Source organism: Myodes glareolus, chromosome 2 (genome assembly GCF_982192425.1).
Source record: "Myodes glareolus chromosome 2, mMyoGla1.1, whole genome shotgun sequence".
NCBI lineage: Eukaryota > Metazoa > Chordata > Mammalia > Rodentia > Cricetidae > Myodes > Myodes glareolus.
The window spans coordinates 118792-135055 of record NC_142027.1 but is presented as its reverse complement, the minus strand read 5'-3'; the positions used below and the strand labels follow the sequence as shown (position 1 = coordinate 135055).

At 34.8% G+C, this 16264-nt stretch overlaps 2 protein-coding genes across 2 annotated transcripts; both read right to left on the bottom strand.

Moving 5' to 3' along the window:
• Nucleotides 1-2115: 2115 nt before the first annotated feature.
• LOC146895371 (olfactory receptor 4P4-like) lies at nt 2116-7163 on the bottom strand. Its single transcript, XM_085685950.2, has 2 exons — nt 6932-7163; nt 2116-4080 (listed from the first exon to the last, which is right to left on the bottom strand). Exon 2 carries the CDS (start codon nt 3302-3304, stop codon nt 2378-2380), a length of 927 nt encoding a protein of 308 aa, XP_085542076.1. The 5' UTR covers nt 3305-4080; nt 6932-7163; the 3' UTR covers nt 2116-2377.
• Nucleotides 7164-15092: 7929 nt separating this feature from the next.
• LOC146895372 (olfactory receptor 4C16-like) lies at nt 15093-16025 on the bottom strand. The gene has a single exon (XM_085686062.2). The coding sequence runs from the start codon at nt 16023-16025 to the stop codon at nt 15093-15095; it is 933 nt and encodes a 310-aa protein (XP_085542188.2).
• Between the last annotated feature and the right edge of the window lie 239 nt (nt 16026-16264).

The following is a 16264-nucleotide window of genomic DNA, read 5'->3' as shown; positions in this document are numbered from 1 at the left end:
TTTGGACTTTTAGTTTCAGAGGCTTTTTTCTGTGGTCATTTGACTCATAGTATTTAAGACTGGTAAGGCCAAATATCCAGATATCAAATGCAGAGTATATCAAAGATGATCACTTCATGATAGCCAAGAATCAAAATGAAAGAAAGGAGTTGTAAATCTCAGCATATTTTTTCACAAGCATACTTGAATGATCTATTTCCTACATTTTGAACCTCCCAATAGTATCAATGGCTGAGGAACAATCTGTAACTTACGAGCCTGTGAAGAACCTTTTGGATCCAAACTATAAGTGAAGTTGAGTTAGTAGTTCTAGCCCTGTGACAAGGACAGTGAATCCCAGGGCTCGTTTATTGCAAGGAGTCAAGCCAGCCATCATGATTTTCATACTGTTGTTAAATATTTCTGCTACAAATATTGTGCTTACCTCTCTCACCTACAGACAGAAGCAGGTGCCTTTCTCTATGCCAACGTTAGGAAAAGGCTGATAAAGACAAGATGAGATTAGTTTTAACTTTAGCTATACGTTATTTTTGTATGCTTGTCCTAATTATATAGGTAAGATAGGGAGGTATCTTCTATATACTTTAATTATTCTCATGAAGGCAGTTTGGTATATAGACTGATAGTCATTCAAATTCATGTTTCATTACAGGGGATGAATGTTGGAAATCCCTATTTCATCAATTTACCAATAATCAATAAATAAATAGTATATAATCATTCTTAGTATAAAAGACCTAATTAAAATAGTACACTAGTATTCTAAGTATTAAATATAGTAATGGATATAAAAATTAAAATAATAGTATGCTTATACTACACTGAATGATTTTTAGAAACAATTGTATAAAGACTCTAAATGTATAAATACAGGGTTTTTAAAGATTATATTATAATTATATTTCTCCCTAGTACTTTCTCTTTCCCAAACTCCCATATCCTCCTTCCTGGTTTCCTTTAAATTCATTACCACATTGACATTAATTGTTATTGCACATACACACACACATACATACATTCATATTGTTATTTTATTATACTTATATTTGTACACATACTTAGCAATGTTTATGTATTGCTAAAGATAAACTTTTCTTTTCAGATAATGTACTGTTTTTTGTTTGTTTGTTTGCTTGCTTTGTTCTTTTGAGACAGGCTTTTTCTACAGATTTGAAGCCTGGAACTAGCTCATGTAGGGCAGACTGGGCTCAAACTCAGATTTGTCTGCTTCTGCCTCCCAAGTGCTGAGATTAAAAATATGCACCACCATCACTCGGCTGACATAATGTTGCTTTTATGTATGTTTTCAGTGTTGAACATTTGGCTCTGGACAACCAATTGCTATGTTCTTTGGTGAAAAATACCACCTATCCCACTCACAAAGGAGAGAGTCAAAAAAGCTTTTCTCACCTTTGACCCATATAAACCACACTGACAACCAGAACTGCATGATAGCCCTAAGGGTTAAACAGTGGCACATATGTATTGGCAGTAACTAACAGCTCTCTAATTGAATGGAAGACTCATACAGTTAGATAGAAATCATGCCTATGGAAAACTAGTTAACTTTCAATGCTAGTGAAGTCATGGTTGTTGGAGAGGAATCGACAACCACTGATAAGTTAAACCAGCACAATCCCTAAAAATCATATAATCATTTGTCCTTACGTCCACAGGTAAGTGTAGTCCTGACCCCTCATCAAGGAAACTTCTATTTTAAACAGATATATATATATATATATATATATATATATATATATATATATATATATATATATAAAACAGCAAACAATCAAAATTCAAAGATATTAATCCTGGTCTTAGTGGACATATCTACAAAATACACCCACAACTAAAACTCAGGCAGAAATGAAGAAGAGAGAGGAAAGATTGTGAAAGCCAGAGTACCAAAAAGTTTTCTGTAAGATTCTGTCTCCTAATAACAACACAAACTAAGTCCATAAAGTTTCACCAAGATGATTATGAAACATGAGGTATATGAGGATAACAGCAATTAACAAGCCAAATTCAGTGTTGTGATTCAATTCCCACATTTATTTTGTTAACTGTAGTGGGAACATGAAAAAGGATATGATTAGAACTTATTTAGGACAGTTATCTCAGACAAACATCAGTATCCCAAGGTAGAGTGAAAATTGTCAAATTATATAATTATTCTATATAATAAGACAAAATAAGTTCTATTGAACTAAAATAGAAAAGACTTGAAATTGATTCACCCATATACACAGTCTTTGTGGCTAGATGGCTTTTCTCTTCATGGCTTGCCAGTATCCATCTAGGTATCTTTTTGTTTCGCTCACATTAATTCTGTACATAGAGCAAGCTTGAGCAAAAGGCTCCACCAGAAGAAATTTCACTTTCCTTCAGACAGTTTTTCTTGACACCACACCTTCCTCATGGCATTCTTCATATCTGTATTCCTCAGTGTGTAGATCAATGGGTTGAACAAAGGAACAATCATTGTGTAAAATAGAGCAAACACTTTGTCATCCCCAATAGAATCACCCATTGGGACATAGGTAAAGACGATCGGCAAGAAGAACATGAATACAACTGTAATATGTGAGCCACATGTAGAAAGAGCTTTCCGGTGGCCTTTGGATGAGCACATCCTCAATGTGGACAAAATGATGATGTAAGAAATGACTAAAGCAATAAAGGTCAAAATAGACAACAGCCCTGTTGTGGTAATGACTATAATAACGAGAAGTCTCGTGTCAGCACAGGCCAGTTTCAGCAGAGGGAATATGTCACAGAAGTAGTGGTCTATCTCATTGGCACCACAGAAGGGAAGTCTGATAACAATCAGTACATGCACAAGTGAGTGCATAAAAGCACCAATAACTGAGACTATCACAAGTACATAGCACACTGGTCTGTTCATGGTGATCATATAGTAAAGGGGCCTGCAAATGGCTACATAGCGATCATAGGCCATAACCACCAAGATAAATATCTCAGTGGCACCAAAGAAGTGGGCAGAAAACATCTGGACTATGCAGCCATTGTAGGATATAGCATTACACTGTACCAATAAGTCTATAATCAATTTAGGGGCCACTGTGGAAGTGAAGCACACATCCGTGAGGGAAAGGTAGCTGAGAAAAAAGTACATTGGATGCTCACTAAGTTGGCTGCCCCTTATTGTGAGAAGAACCACCAGGTTTCCACAGAGAATTGCTAGATAACAAAGCAAGAACAACACAGAACACTTGGCCTTGACATCCTCGTTATGGAAAAGTCCCACTAATATAAATTCTGTGAGGTTTACATATCCCATAGTTTATACGTGCTTGATTATTTATATGGCAAGAGGGCTGGGCTGAAGACTTGGTCTCTAGAGAACTTTTGTTATTTTCAAAGTCATTTTAACCAATAAGTACATGCATTAAATGTTTAAGATAATTCAATTGTAAATTTCTTACTTTAGATAGAACAATGACAAAGATAAATAGAATACTTTGACGTATAGTAAGTTCATTCATGAGAACAGATGCATAGATTGATACTCTTAATAATAAATTAATTTTACTTGTTTGAAGAATTCCAAAATCTTAAAATTATTAGAAAGAACTAGGTATATATTTTAAAAAGTAAACACATACTCTAAGTTCAAAATCAAGATGCAATTTCACTCTACTAGTTTAGGGATAAATTTTTATGTTATAGGTATATACTCTGACAGTCATGGAAGTATCTGTTTTTATTTGAAAATGAGATTTTTATTAGTCTCAACCACTCATAATTATTAAAATTATTGAATTTTAAAAATGTCTGTTAGCACTCCACTTTAGTGGACTCCCTATGTCTCATTATTGAACCTCTTCACAGCAATCTCAAGAATGCTACTGAAACTTATGTCTAAAATCAGTAATAACAGTGATAAAAAGTGGTTACGAAAATTTTGAAGAAGAGAGTAGATTCTTTCCAGGTTCCAGAATGACTATGATTTCGTAGTTGTCACCTCACTTCCCAGCTTAGTTTCAAGTCTGTTCAGGAGGTTCTTCTTGTTGTCATCAATTTCTCATATTTAGGCATCACCTTGGATGTTAACACCTGCAGGGACACAGAGTATACCCAAAGAACTCTCCTTCTGCCACATTTTTCAACAATTTGACTTTCTAAATTAAACTACATGATTTACTTTACAAGACAAAATTTGTGCAAAATAACAAATCCTAAAATTTCTCAGGGAAAAGGAAACTACAAAATATTTTCCTTGTTTTCTTATTTATTTTTGTAACTGTAGTAACCTGCACTAAAATGTGCCACATAAATGCTCAATTCAAGACAGCTTTATAAAAGTAAATAAATTATTCATCCTTTTTCATGAATGACATATCATTATACTATAAAGAATTAGAATAGGAAGAAATCAATTCCTTTTGCACTGTACAATTTCTGAGGTAAAGTTTTGGGAAAAGTATATTTGACACTGAAAGAGGTTGTGAATAGCCTTTAATACATTGACTCAAATTCTACCCATTGATCTCAATTTAATACATGCTTGTATAATTAATTATCCTCCATATCTCTGAAAATGTCACATGAAAAAAGTCCAGTTACAAATCCAAAATCAGGGAAATGCAAATTAAGCAGCAATGCTTTATTATTCTGAATTGTCAGCATTATGTATGTATAACAACATATTTTTAAGTCAAAAATTCAATGATTGATAAGGGAAAAAGTTTAACCTACCTTTAAAAACACTAGAAAAATATTCATTACAATTTGGTGAAAATTTAAAAATAGGAAAAGATTTAAATACATAGTAGTAACAAAACAAAAGTGGAATATGTTACTTACTGTGGAATAAGAAGCAGAAGCTTCAATAGATTAACTGGTTCAGTATGAGAGTAAGGAGAACTACATCATAGGCATAAAAATACAAAGATGGCCCAGAAGTAATGAGTAAGTGAAATTTCCAAGAGTACCTGAGTGCTAACAAATCAATTAAAAAAGGAGTAAAGTGGCATGGTTATATTTGAAGAATAAAGAAGAGGATTATCAAAAGATATTGTAATCAAACTATATGTTAATTTTCTTACCAAAGATATTTTTCTTACATTTTTAATTGAAAACTTAAGCTCATTATATTAATAATGATTTTTGAAAAATTCACTACATGGAATTTGGATCAATACAGAAGAAATCATAATTTCTCATTATAATTCTGCAGAAAATTTTTTATTATTTAATACTTCATTTTCTCTTTTACTAAGGTAAGGTAGAGAAAAACCCTAAACATTAGAATCCACGTATTGTCACATATGATGTGACAATATATTCACTCTTGTCTGGGGTATGGACATCCAAAGAAATAGTCCACATAAGGAAACAAGGAACACATTTCGTCAGCACATGCATTTACATACATATCCTTATTTCTACATTTGCTCTCAGGATGAAGAAACCTAAATTCCCTTGTTCTATGAAATCCTTCATAGGAATTGAATAAAACTCTTGTCTCTTAGATCTAAGCTGACATTGTGGATATCAAAAATAATGGGAAGGAGGAAATTTCTCAACTTCAGAGTTTCAAATATGTTGGATATCTTTTCTCTTACATAAAGTGTTCGATTCAGAAATAGGTATTGCAAATTATCTAAGATACAATCTCAATCTTTTGTTTTGACCACAAGGAAGGCAGTCCATCACTGTGGTTGTATTGGTCAATTTGTAGGAAATTGACTTTGGTCATCTCTTAATCTTTGCATATTTCTTGTATCTCTGAGCTTTGATTTTACTCATGTAAAATAATACTATCTAATATTTTCTATCACAGGGGATTTTTATGAAAAACAAAACAATCCATGTTAAACAGTGAAATGTACACATATATTGCTAATATATTGTAGGAGAAAGCTAATGATTAGATATCCTGTCATTATTTTCTTTTCATGAAACTGCATCTTGTTTAATTGCCTTACTTTGAAAATGAAAAAATGAACATTTATGAGACATTTGTAAGACAAGGAAAGCCCTAAGGCTATATTTTCTCTTTTTTTTCCTACTAATCTACATGGATCTATGATGAATAGTGGAAGCATGTGTGTCGTTCTGCGTGACTTTAATACTTCCAAAACATGGATTTCTATAGAAGTTGTAAATTATTTTGACCAATATTTTTTTAGTAAAAGTATTGTATAAATATGAACATAAAGTATGTAAGAAGAACTGATGTCATGGATGAAAGGACTGAAATCCGGGAAAATATAATTTATACAAGAAACACTAATCTATTGCCTGCAAAAGAAAACCCCCTTGTACTGTGGAATAATCAGACCAAATAATTATAGAAAATGACAATCTTCATTTTGTATTAAGATTATTTATTTGATTGTTTAAAGATTTCTGGAATTTATTTTGTATATTTGCTTATTTTTCTTTGATTTCATTATTTATACTATTTCTAAGTGTTTTAGTTTATCATCATTTTTCTATTTCAAGTAATTAAAAACTTATTTTCTCTTCCTTTCATATCCTATTCCAGCCTTTATCAGTCCCAAATTTAAAATTAAGACTTCAATAACATACTCCAATGATGAATTTTCTGTTGGAATACATCCTCCAAAATTTTCTACAACAATTGAAATAACAGATGACATACAAATGAAAGGCAGTTAAGGTTATCAAAAGCAGCTGACACAAAGTTCTTTTTTCATAATGGAAAGTTAATAAAGATTACAATTCTACTGGAAAACAAGAAAATAAGAATAGATTAGCCTATGACTTTCTTTCAGACTCAGAGAATTTTAAAAAGCAAAGGAAAGAAGAAAGGGTGAAAAATAGAAAGTAAAATAGCAATGATTATACTTTTGGTGTTGACCAGTTCCTATCAGCATTTGAAATAATATCTGTGATTCATAAATTCATGACAATGTATTTGAGAGTCATTAAAACTTACCCTGTCAGGACTCAGAACAAGAATGAGAAGCACATCAGATTTATGTGAAAAATTTGAAATGCATCTGGACTCTGTGCACCTTTGTCTTCCTTTCTTATCCGTGGTGATGAAATTCCAAGTCCAGCCCTGCAAGGTTCAAAGCTTTTAGAGAGACTGCAATTCAGTAGAGGAGAATTTAAGGACACTGGAGGGATTTGGACAAAACTCCACTGGTAATCCCCAAGGAAATTCCTGGAGCAATCTGTCAAAAATAAACTCATGTTATTTTAACAACCTGCATTTAGGTTTACAACTGTATCTTTAACAATATTTTAAATTGTTTAGATATCTGATGCACCAAAACACATGATTTATGTTAAGGGAAAAAGAGTCATTTCACATTTGCTCTTTTTATATGTTTTTATTGCACTATACATTTTTCTCCATTCCCCTTCTTCCCTTTCCTCTCCCGTCTATCCTCTGCCATCACCCCCACGCTCCAAATTTACTCAGGAGATCTCATCTTTTTCTCCTTTCTATTTTGATCCATGAATGTCTCTCTTATGGTCCTCAATGTTGTCTAGGTTACCTGGAGTTGTGGTTTGTAGGCTGGTTTTTTTTTTTGGTTTTTTTTTTTTTTTTTTGCTTTATGTCTAAGAGCCAATTATGAGTGAGTACATGTTACATTTCTGAGTCTGGGCTAACCTCACTCAATAAGTTTTCTTTTTCTAGATCCATCCATTTACCTGAGAATTTCAATATGCAATTATTTTCTTTTACCACTGAGTAGTACTCCATACTTAAGGATCTCAAAATAATATCTATGATGAGTCTCCTTGGGTGGCCTTAAGTACCATGAACTTAAGTAATAGTGGTTTTTGTTTTTTCTTACAGTCCATAGGCTAAAGTTTGAGATCATACTAGCAATTGAATAGGTTACTGCAAAGAACTCAGGAGAATCCAGACCATGCATTCTAGAGTTGAGGAGCTTATTGGCACATGTAGAGGTTCTTTGGTTTTAAAGGAATTATTTAAATCTGCCATCATTTGCATATCACATTCCTTTCTATGTGCTTATCTTTATTCCTTACTTTCCCTTTATATAATGGTTCACCTTAAGACTGTTTTAGCATTGTTATCTCTATAAGGACTCTATCTCTAAATAAAGTTGAGTAAGGTACAGGGAATCAGGATTCATTCTATTGTTTTTAAGGAGCAAGCAACCAAATCACAGTAATATCCATTCTTAAGTCATGACTGGGTGTCTCATGTAAAATGATTTGTTACTCTCTGGATTTGTATTCTGACTACTATTATCAAAACTTTCAGTACTCTCATGGTGAAGTTTCCAACACGTCCACTTTTGCACCTACTAGCTAACTCCTATTATTTCCTGACATATTATTATATGTCACAAATATTAAGGTAATTCTGTACTTTCTCAGCCAAGATTTTCTTAGACGTTTCACTGAGTTGCTGTTGGAGGTAAAAATTGGTGTAGGAAGATCCTTGTGAGAAAGCAAACACTGCTTAATGGTAGGTTCTTCATATAGGCAGCAGTCCTCTCTAGATGTGAAAAAAAAATTCTCTTTCAAAGTAGAGGGAGCTGTTAATGACCACACAGGAGATGTAAAATAGTTCATTAGGTTATAATGCTCATTTTCCCTCGCCAATATTTTCATTTACTACACAGATTTCCAATTTTTCCTCAAGAAAGTGTTTTCTTCAATGTTGGTCTCTGTCTCTATCTCCATCCATCGCCAGATGAAGGTTCTATGGTAATATGCAAGATGTTCATCAGTGTGGTTATGGGACAAGGCCAGTTCAGGCACCCTCTCCTCTGTTGCCCAAGGAACAATCTGGGGACCTCACCTTGGACCTGGGAACCCCTCTAGAGTCAAGTCTCTTGAAAACCCTAAAATGGCTCCCTTAATTAAGATATTTACTTCCCTGCTCCCAAATCCACCCTTCCTCCATCCCACCCATCCCATTCCCCCAAGCTCTCCTGAATGAAGAGCAGAAGGAGGGAGAACATGAGCAAGGAAGTTAGGACCACGAGGGGTGCGTCCACCCACTGAGATGGTGGAACTGATCTAATGGGAGCTCACCAAGGCCAGATGGACATAAGAAGCAGTAAAAGTAAAATATACAAAGCAAAGAAAAGTAAAAAAAAAAAATCCTTGATGCAAAGGGTAGATAAAAAAGAAAAAGGTTAATTTAAGTTAAAAGAGATAGCCAGAATGAGCCTAAGCTAAGGCAAATATTCAATTCTAGTAAGTCTCTGAGTTATGATTTGGGACATGGTCGTTGACCCTAAAGAAAAAGTCCAGTACAACAACTATTCACAACTTCAGTTCCAAGATATTCAATTTTCTCTTCTGATGTCTGTGGACACCAGACACATACATGCTGCAAAGACACACAGGAAACCTAAACACTCATAATATAAATGAAAAGGATGCATTCATATTCAATATGCAATATTTTCCTTTTCTTATTTTACTCATCACTCATATAGTATATATTAGTTGCAGTTTCCCTTTCATTCTTTCTTCTCAGTCCCTCTTCCTACCTCTCCTCTTCTCCAGATCCACACTTTGTGATTTCCCTTCAGAAAAGAGCAGGCTTTTCAAGGATATTAACCAAAAAGATATATTGTGTTGCAGAAAGTGTATGCAAATATCCTGAAGGCTGGATGGAGGCAACCCATTAGGATGAAAAAGATACCCAAAGCGGGTTAAGAGTTCCTACCTGCTTCCACTGTTAGATGTTCACAGATCATTAAGCTACACAGTCACATCATTTATGCAGAGAAATGAGGTCAGAGTCATGCAGGCTCCCTGATTGTTGGTTCATTCTCTCTCAGTCCCTATGAACCTGGCCAAGTTAGTTGATTCTGTGAGTTTTCTTATGGTGTCCCTGACCCCTCTGGCTCCTATAATCCCTCCTCATCCTCTTGCACAGGATTCTTCCAGCTTCTTCTAATGTTTGGCTACGGGTCTCTGCATCTGCTCCTATCAGTTGCTGAATGAACCCTTCGTAAGAATGATTTTGGTAGGCTCCTGTCTATGAGTAGAAATGAGTATCATTGGGAATCGTTTCATAGACTTTTTCCCAGCTGTGTTTGGTTCTATTCTAGGTCTCTTGGCTATCCATCCTCTGGTCCCTGTCCCTCCAGTAAGCATCTTGCATGGGCTCCCTCTCATGGTATGGATCTCTATCAGTAACAGTCATTGGTTTGCCACTCCACAAGTTCTGAGCCACATCTCAGAACTTTGTTCCATCTCAAGGGTGGAACAAATTGTATGTTGACAGTTTTATGGCTGAGTTGTTGTCACATTCCTCCTCTGGAAGCTTTATCTGGTAACAAAAGATGGCCAGTTAAGGCTCTGTAACACCCATTACTAGAAGTCTTAGCTATTGCCCCCCTAATAAACTCCAAACATTTTGGAAAATATAGAGGAAATGAACAATTTTCTTGATAGATACCAGCTGCCAAAGTTATATAAGAATCAAATAATTTATAGACCTGTAACTCCCAAGAAAATAGAAGCAGTCACTAAGACTCCCAACCAGAAAAAGCCCAGGACCAGATGGTTTCAGTGTAGAATTCTATTAGAAGAGTTAATATCAATACTACTCAAATTGTACCACACAATACTAATGGAAAGAATACTGTCAAATTATATTATGAGGCTACAGTTATGTTGATACAGAAATTAAACAAAGATGCAACCAAGAAGGGTAATTATGGACCACTCTCCCTCATGAACATTGATGCAAAAACACTCAGTAAAATACTGGCAAACTAAATTAAAGAACAGACAAACAAATCATCACTATGTTCAAGGAGCCCTCATCTTAGAGAGCAGGGATGGTCTAACATACGAAAATCTGTCAATGTAATCCACCATATTAACAAACTGAATGGAAAAAAAAAAACCACACAATCATCTCATTAGATGCTAAAATACCAATTATCAAAATCCAACACATCTTCATAATAAAAGTCTTGGAGAGATCAGAGATAAAATGAGCATACCGTAAAATAATAAAAAGCAATATTTAGGAAGCCAACAGCCATTATCAAATTAAATGTAGAGAAACTCCAAGAAACTCCACTAAAATCAGGAAAAGACAAGCCTGGACACTCTCTTCATAGCTATTCAATATAGTACTTAAAGTTCTAGTTAGAACAATAAGACAATTCTCTTTTCCTTATTTATTTATTTATTTATGAACTTTAAAACAATTTTTAGATAAACATTTTAAGTTTTCATGTCTTTCAGTCTTACATACTTTATATCTCTTTTATAAATTTCTTCTTTGAATTTGTTAACAAAGTTACAGTTGTAAGTATAACTATCTAATCTTTAACTCCATCAGAGAATGTAACATGTTGGACCTGCTTGTTTGTGTTTTCTGTCCCGCCTGGTACCCCACAACCGCCTGGTACCCCACAACCGGTAGGCCTCAAAGAAAATCAACCACACAGATCTCTTTAAGGTATAAATCTGATTGGCCCATTAGGTCTAGCCTCTTACTGGCTAACTCTCAGATCTTGATTAACCCTTTTTTCTGATCTATGTTAGCCATGTGGCTCAGTACCTTTTTCAGTAGGGCAGCTCATATCCTGCTGCTTCGGTGATCTAGGCAGGAGTGGAGGAATCAGTGTCCTCCTCCCTAGAATTCCTCCTGCTCTCCTTGCATCATTTCCACTTCCTGTCTGGTTTTCCCACCTACACCTCCTGCCTGGCCAATCAGCATTTATTTAAAACATGATTGACAGAATACAGACAATTCTCCCGCACCACTTCCCCCTCTTTTAAAAAAAAAATCCATAGTTTATTTTTTTGGGAATGTGGGTGTAGTATTCCAGGCTACTTCCAGCTGGTTGGGAGCGCTGAAAATCTTATGGGGACCTAAAGAAAATTTAGGGTTATAATCAAGTCATGACTGAAGTATCCTTTGAGTCTTAGTCATCTCAGGCAGCAGTCTTGAACCTGTTCTGGATGAGGAACTCAGACATCTGGGCTATCTGTTCTTACCGGAGATTTTTCAGGTGACCTTCCTTGATCAAAGGTGATTTTTCTTAACTCTGAATAAATCCAGAGCCTCTCGTTTTCTGTGGAAACAAAAGCAAAATCTCTTCTCCAAAGTAACATACCTTTTGACTTCAATTTTGAAGCCATGGTCTATTCAAAATATCTATCTTGGATTGATTCTGCAGCATTTATAAGTAAATATCTTTTAGTAGCTGTTGTTCCTTCCTCAGCATTCAAACAATTCAAAGAGAGCATAATAGCATACAGTATCAAGATTCTCTATGTATTTTCCATCTTTTTGTGGCTTTATTTTAACCTCTATTTCTTTTATTTTTACTTTTAACTTTTGGCTTATTGAGACAGGTTCTCTGCATATCTTTGTCCTGGAACTCCCTCTGTAGACCAGGCTATCTTTGAACTCCCAGAGATCCATCTGTCTCTGCCAACCCAGTGCTGGAATTACAGGTGTGTACCACCACACCCAACTACTCTCTTTCTTTCTTTTTTATTTTTAAGGCTTTAAACCTTTTTTTTTTCAAGCCTTCATATATTTTAACACATTGTAAAACATTTAAACGTTTTCTTACTCTTTGAATCTTTCTTTACTGTATATCTCTCTTTTTCTGACCACATGGGTCTTTAATTTGCTAAGGAATATGGAGAAAACAACACTCAAAAGCTCTTAAGGCATTTCAAGGTCCTTGCCAGGAAGCAAGCTGCAACAGTGTTTCCATAGTCAGGACTGCCTGCTTGAAAGAGTCAGAGTTTTCCCTGGCAGGATGGCCCAGAAAGCCAACATTTTAAATCAGTGCTTTTTTCCTGTTACGGCTGAAAACCGAAATGCTTTACTCTAGTCTTTCCCAAGCTTTCTCAGGCTTTGTGTGGTTGCAGTTATCCACGTGGGCGCCATTATGTAACATGTTGGGCCTATTTGTTTGTGTTTTCTGTCCCGCCTGGTACCCCACAGCCGGCAGGCCCCAGAGAAAATCAACCACACAGATCTCTTTAAGTTATAAAGGTGATTGACTCATCAGGTTTAGCCTCTTACTGGCTAACTCTCAGATCTTGATTAACCCTTTTTTCTGATCTATGTTAGCCATATGACTCATTACCTTTTTCAGTGGGGCAGCCTACATCCTGCTGCTTCTGTGATCTGGGCAGGAGTGGGGAAAACAGCTTCCTCCTCCCTAGAATTCCTCCTGCTCTCCTTGCATCATTTCCACTTCCTGTCTGGTTTTCCCACCTACGCCTCCTGCCTGGCCAATCAGCGATTATTTAAAACATGATTGACAGAATACAGACAATTCTCCCACACCAAGAGAAACTTTTCTTAAGAAACAGAAGTTGCCAAATATTATTCTGTCAACTGAAAATGCTGGAATAACAGAGTCACAATATGGTTATTACATAATGATAACATTTTTTTAACATTGATGGGAGACTGAAACTCACAGAATATAAAATAAGTGATGTACACTACACATACCAGTATAGTTTATTATGGACTCTCTTGATGTCTACTAACACTCTCAAAATATGACTATACTTTGAGATAAAGAAATTATAAGACAGGAATATATCTCTGTTAGAGAGCCCATGACCTACCTGCATGAGCAAGAACCAACATTTAATCTCAGGCATTCAAAAAATAAATAAAAGGAATACACAATAAAACAAAGAAATTTTATGATTTTTGATATTAAAAAGTTGATAAAAATTTTGCTATACAATTTACTGGATTATGAAAATAGTGAAAATCTTAATTAAAAAATAATCCTTGTTTAAATATTCTATGAATAAAAACACATAAAAAAACATTGAAATTAGACATATTATAAGCATTAATAATGTTCAGTCCTTGAAACTAATTATGATAAAATTAACACTGTTCTCTAATGTAAAACTATCATCCAAAGGTCTGGTTTCCTTTACTAATATTATTTTCTTCTGAATTTGATTAAAATTTAACTAAAATAATTTATATTTGCTATATTAAACTTCTGTTTCAAAACCTGAAATATGTCCTTGAGTCTTCTTGTTTTTATTTAATCTGCTAATATATCCAAATCCCCTACATTGAAGTGATTTTTCTCTTAATACTAGCCTGTATAGACTACCTTAAAACTACTACAAATATGTTGCAATAAATCTTACACTTCAATACAAAGAATATGTGTTACATAGTATGTCAAAGAGAAATCTTAGTAGTTAAAATAGAATAAATCCAGTCAGAAGGAGGGAATAGGGGTTCCAAAGAATCATTGTGACTGCAACCCCAATGTTGACAGCCAAGCATCAGAGATTCTGAAAAATGATTTTTTTGTCTGTGCATCCTGTTAGTCTTCTAGAACAATTAAATAAACACATGGTAAGAGTTTTGAGTCAATACACATATAGATTAGGAATTCTTTAAAGTGAAAGCATTTTCACCTATACTCACATTTACTACAATTATTTGAATCTGGCATAATTTCACCTATACTCACAATTGCTATAATTATTTGAATGTAGCCTAATTTCTTCAGTCCAGAAAAGAAGTTAAGTTGTTGATAAGACCAATGTTCTTTATAAAAAGGAAGTCACTGGAATATATAAGCATATACATATACACACATGCCTGCAATAGCAAATATTGGGGAAAGAAAGAGGTTACAATTTTGAAATAGAGCAGGTATTTATATATGAGAGGTCTTTGATGGAGGGAAAATAAGGAAGAACTACTGTAATTGTATTAAATCTCACAAATAAAATACAAAAAGTAAGAAATAAGTAATTGTAAGAGGTAAACCTTATCAGAATTTTTGAATAGAGAATGTGATTATATGAATACATAAAAATTAGGAGAAAATTTCAGAAGTCAACAGGAAAGAAGGCAGAAAATCACAAAAAAAACCACAAATGTTGTTGGGACAGAAAGGCTAGAAAAGCAGAGACACAGTAATGCACATGTACAAAAATATTTCATGCTTTATCCCTCTGTATAAAATTGACTCAAAAACATATTTCACCTTGTCTCTTTACTATGTAAGCTTATAAACCCATACCCTAAGGAACTGATATACTAAACTAATAATATAAATTATATTTACTGACTTATTATGTAATGCTAACTATGAAAAAAGATTGATGACCTCCTATTATTTTCTATCATCTGAGACTAGTTTCTTCCTCCATAACATTTTCATGGCATTTTTCACCTCTGCATTCCTCAGTGTGTAAATCAGAGGGTTAAGCAAAGGTGTCCCAATTGAATAAAATATAGTTATCATCTTGTCCATAGGAAATGTGGTTGCAGGTCGTGTGTATATAAATATGCAAGGTCCAAAGAAAAGGATGACCACGATGATGTGGGAGATGCAGGTAGATAGGGCTTTTCTCCTCCCTTCAGCACTATGGTTTCTTAGGGAATGCAGGATGATGATGTATGAGACCATCAACATGAGGAAACTCACTGTACAAATGGCCCCACTGTTGGAAACCAGAAGAAGGTTGATCATATACGTGTCTGTACACGCAAGTTTCAACAGTGGCTGCAAGTCACAGAAAAAGTGATCAATCTCATTGGGACCACAGAAGGGTAAACTCAAGGCTAGACATATTTGAACTAAAGAATGCACACAGGATCCCACCCACGCTATGACCACCAGCACCCCACAGACCCGGTGGCTCATGATTGTCATATAATGCAGAGGCTTACAGATGGCCACATAGCGGTCAACAGCCATGAGGATGAGGATGAAGATCTCCAGGCAGCCAAAGAAATGGAAAGTAAACACTTGTATTATGCACTCACTGAAAGGTATAGAGGCCTCCTTCAGCAAAGAATCCACAATGGTTCTAGGGGCTATGGTTGTAGAGAAGCAGGTGTCAGACAAGGATAGGTAGAACAAGAAGAAGTACATGGGACTCCCAAGGGTCTGACTTGTCTTGATGGTAGCAATGATCAGCAAGTTACCCAATAATGTCCCCATATAAAAAAGCAAAAACACAACAAATAGGATTTTCTTTCTAAATGGATCCTGTGTCAAACCAAGTAGAATAAACTCAGTCACATTGTTATTCAGCCACATTGTTTCATTAGTAATCAGAAGTGGTACATATGAAATACTTTATCTGTAAAACAAAAAAGATACTTATTTTGAAGGTGGTGTGTAATTCTGTAGAGAATTTTTTGTAAAACTAAGTAATCCCCATTAATGATATTCTGATATTTCTTTAATAAGTGATTCAATACTTCTTTCTAAATTTCAAGATTAGACATTTGGATTATTGAATGTGATGGTTTTCCACAGCAGGCTCTAAACACAAA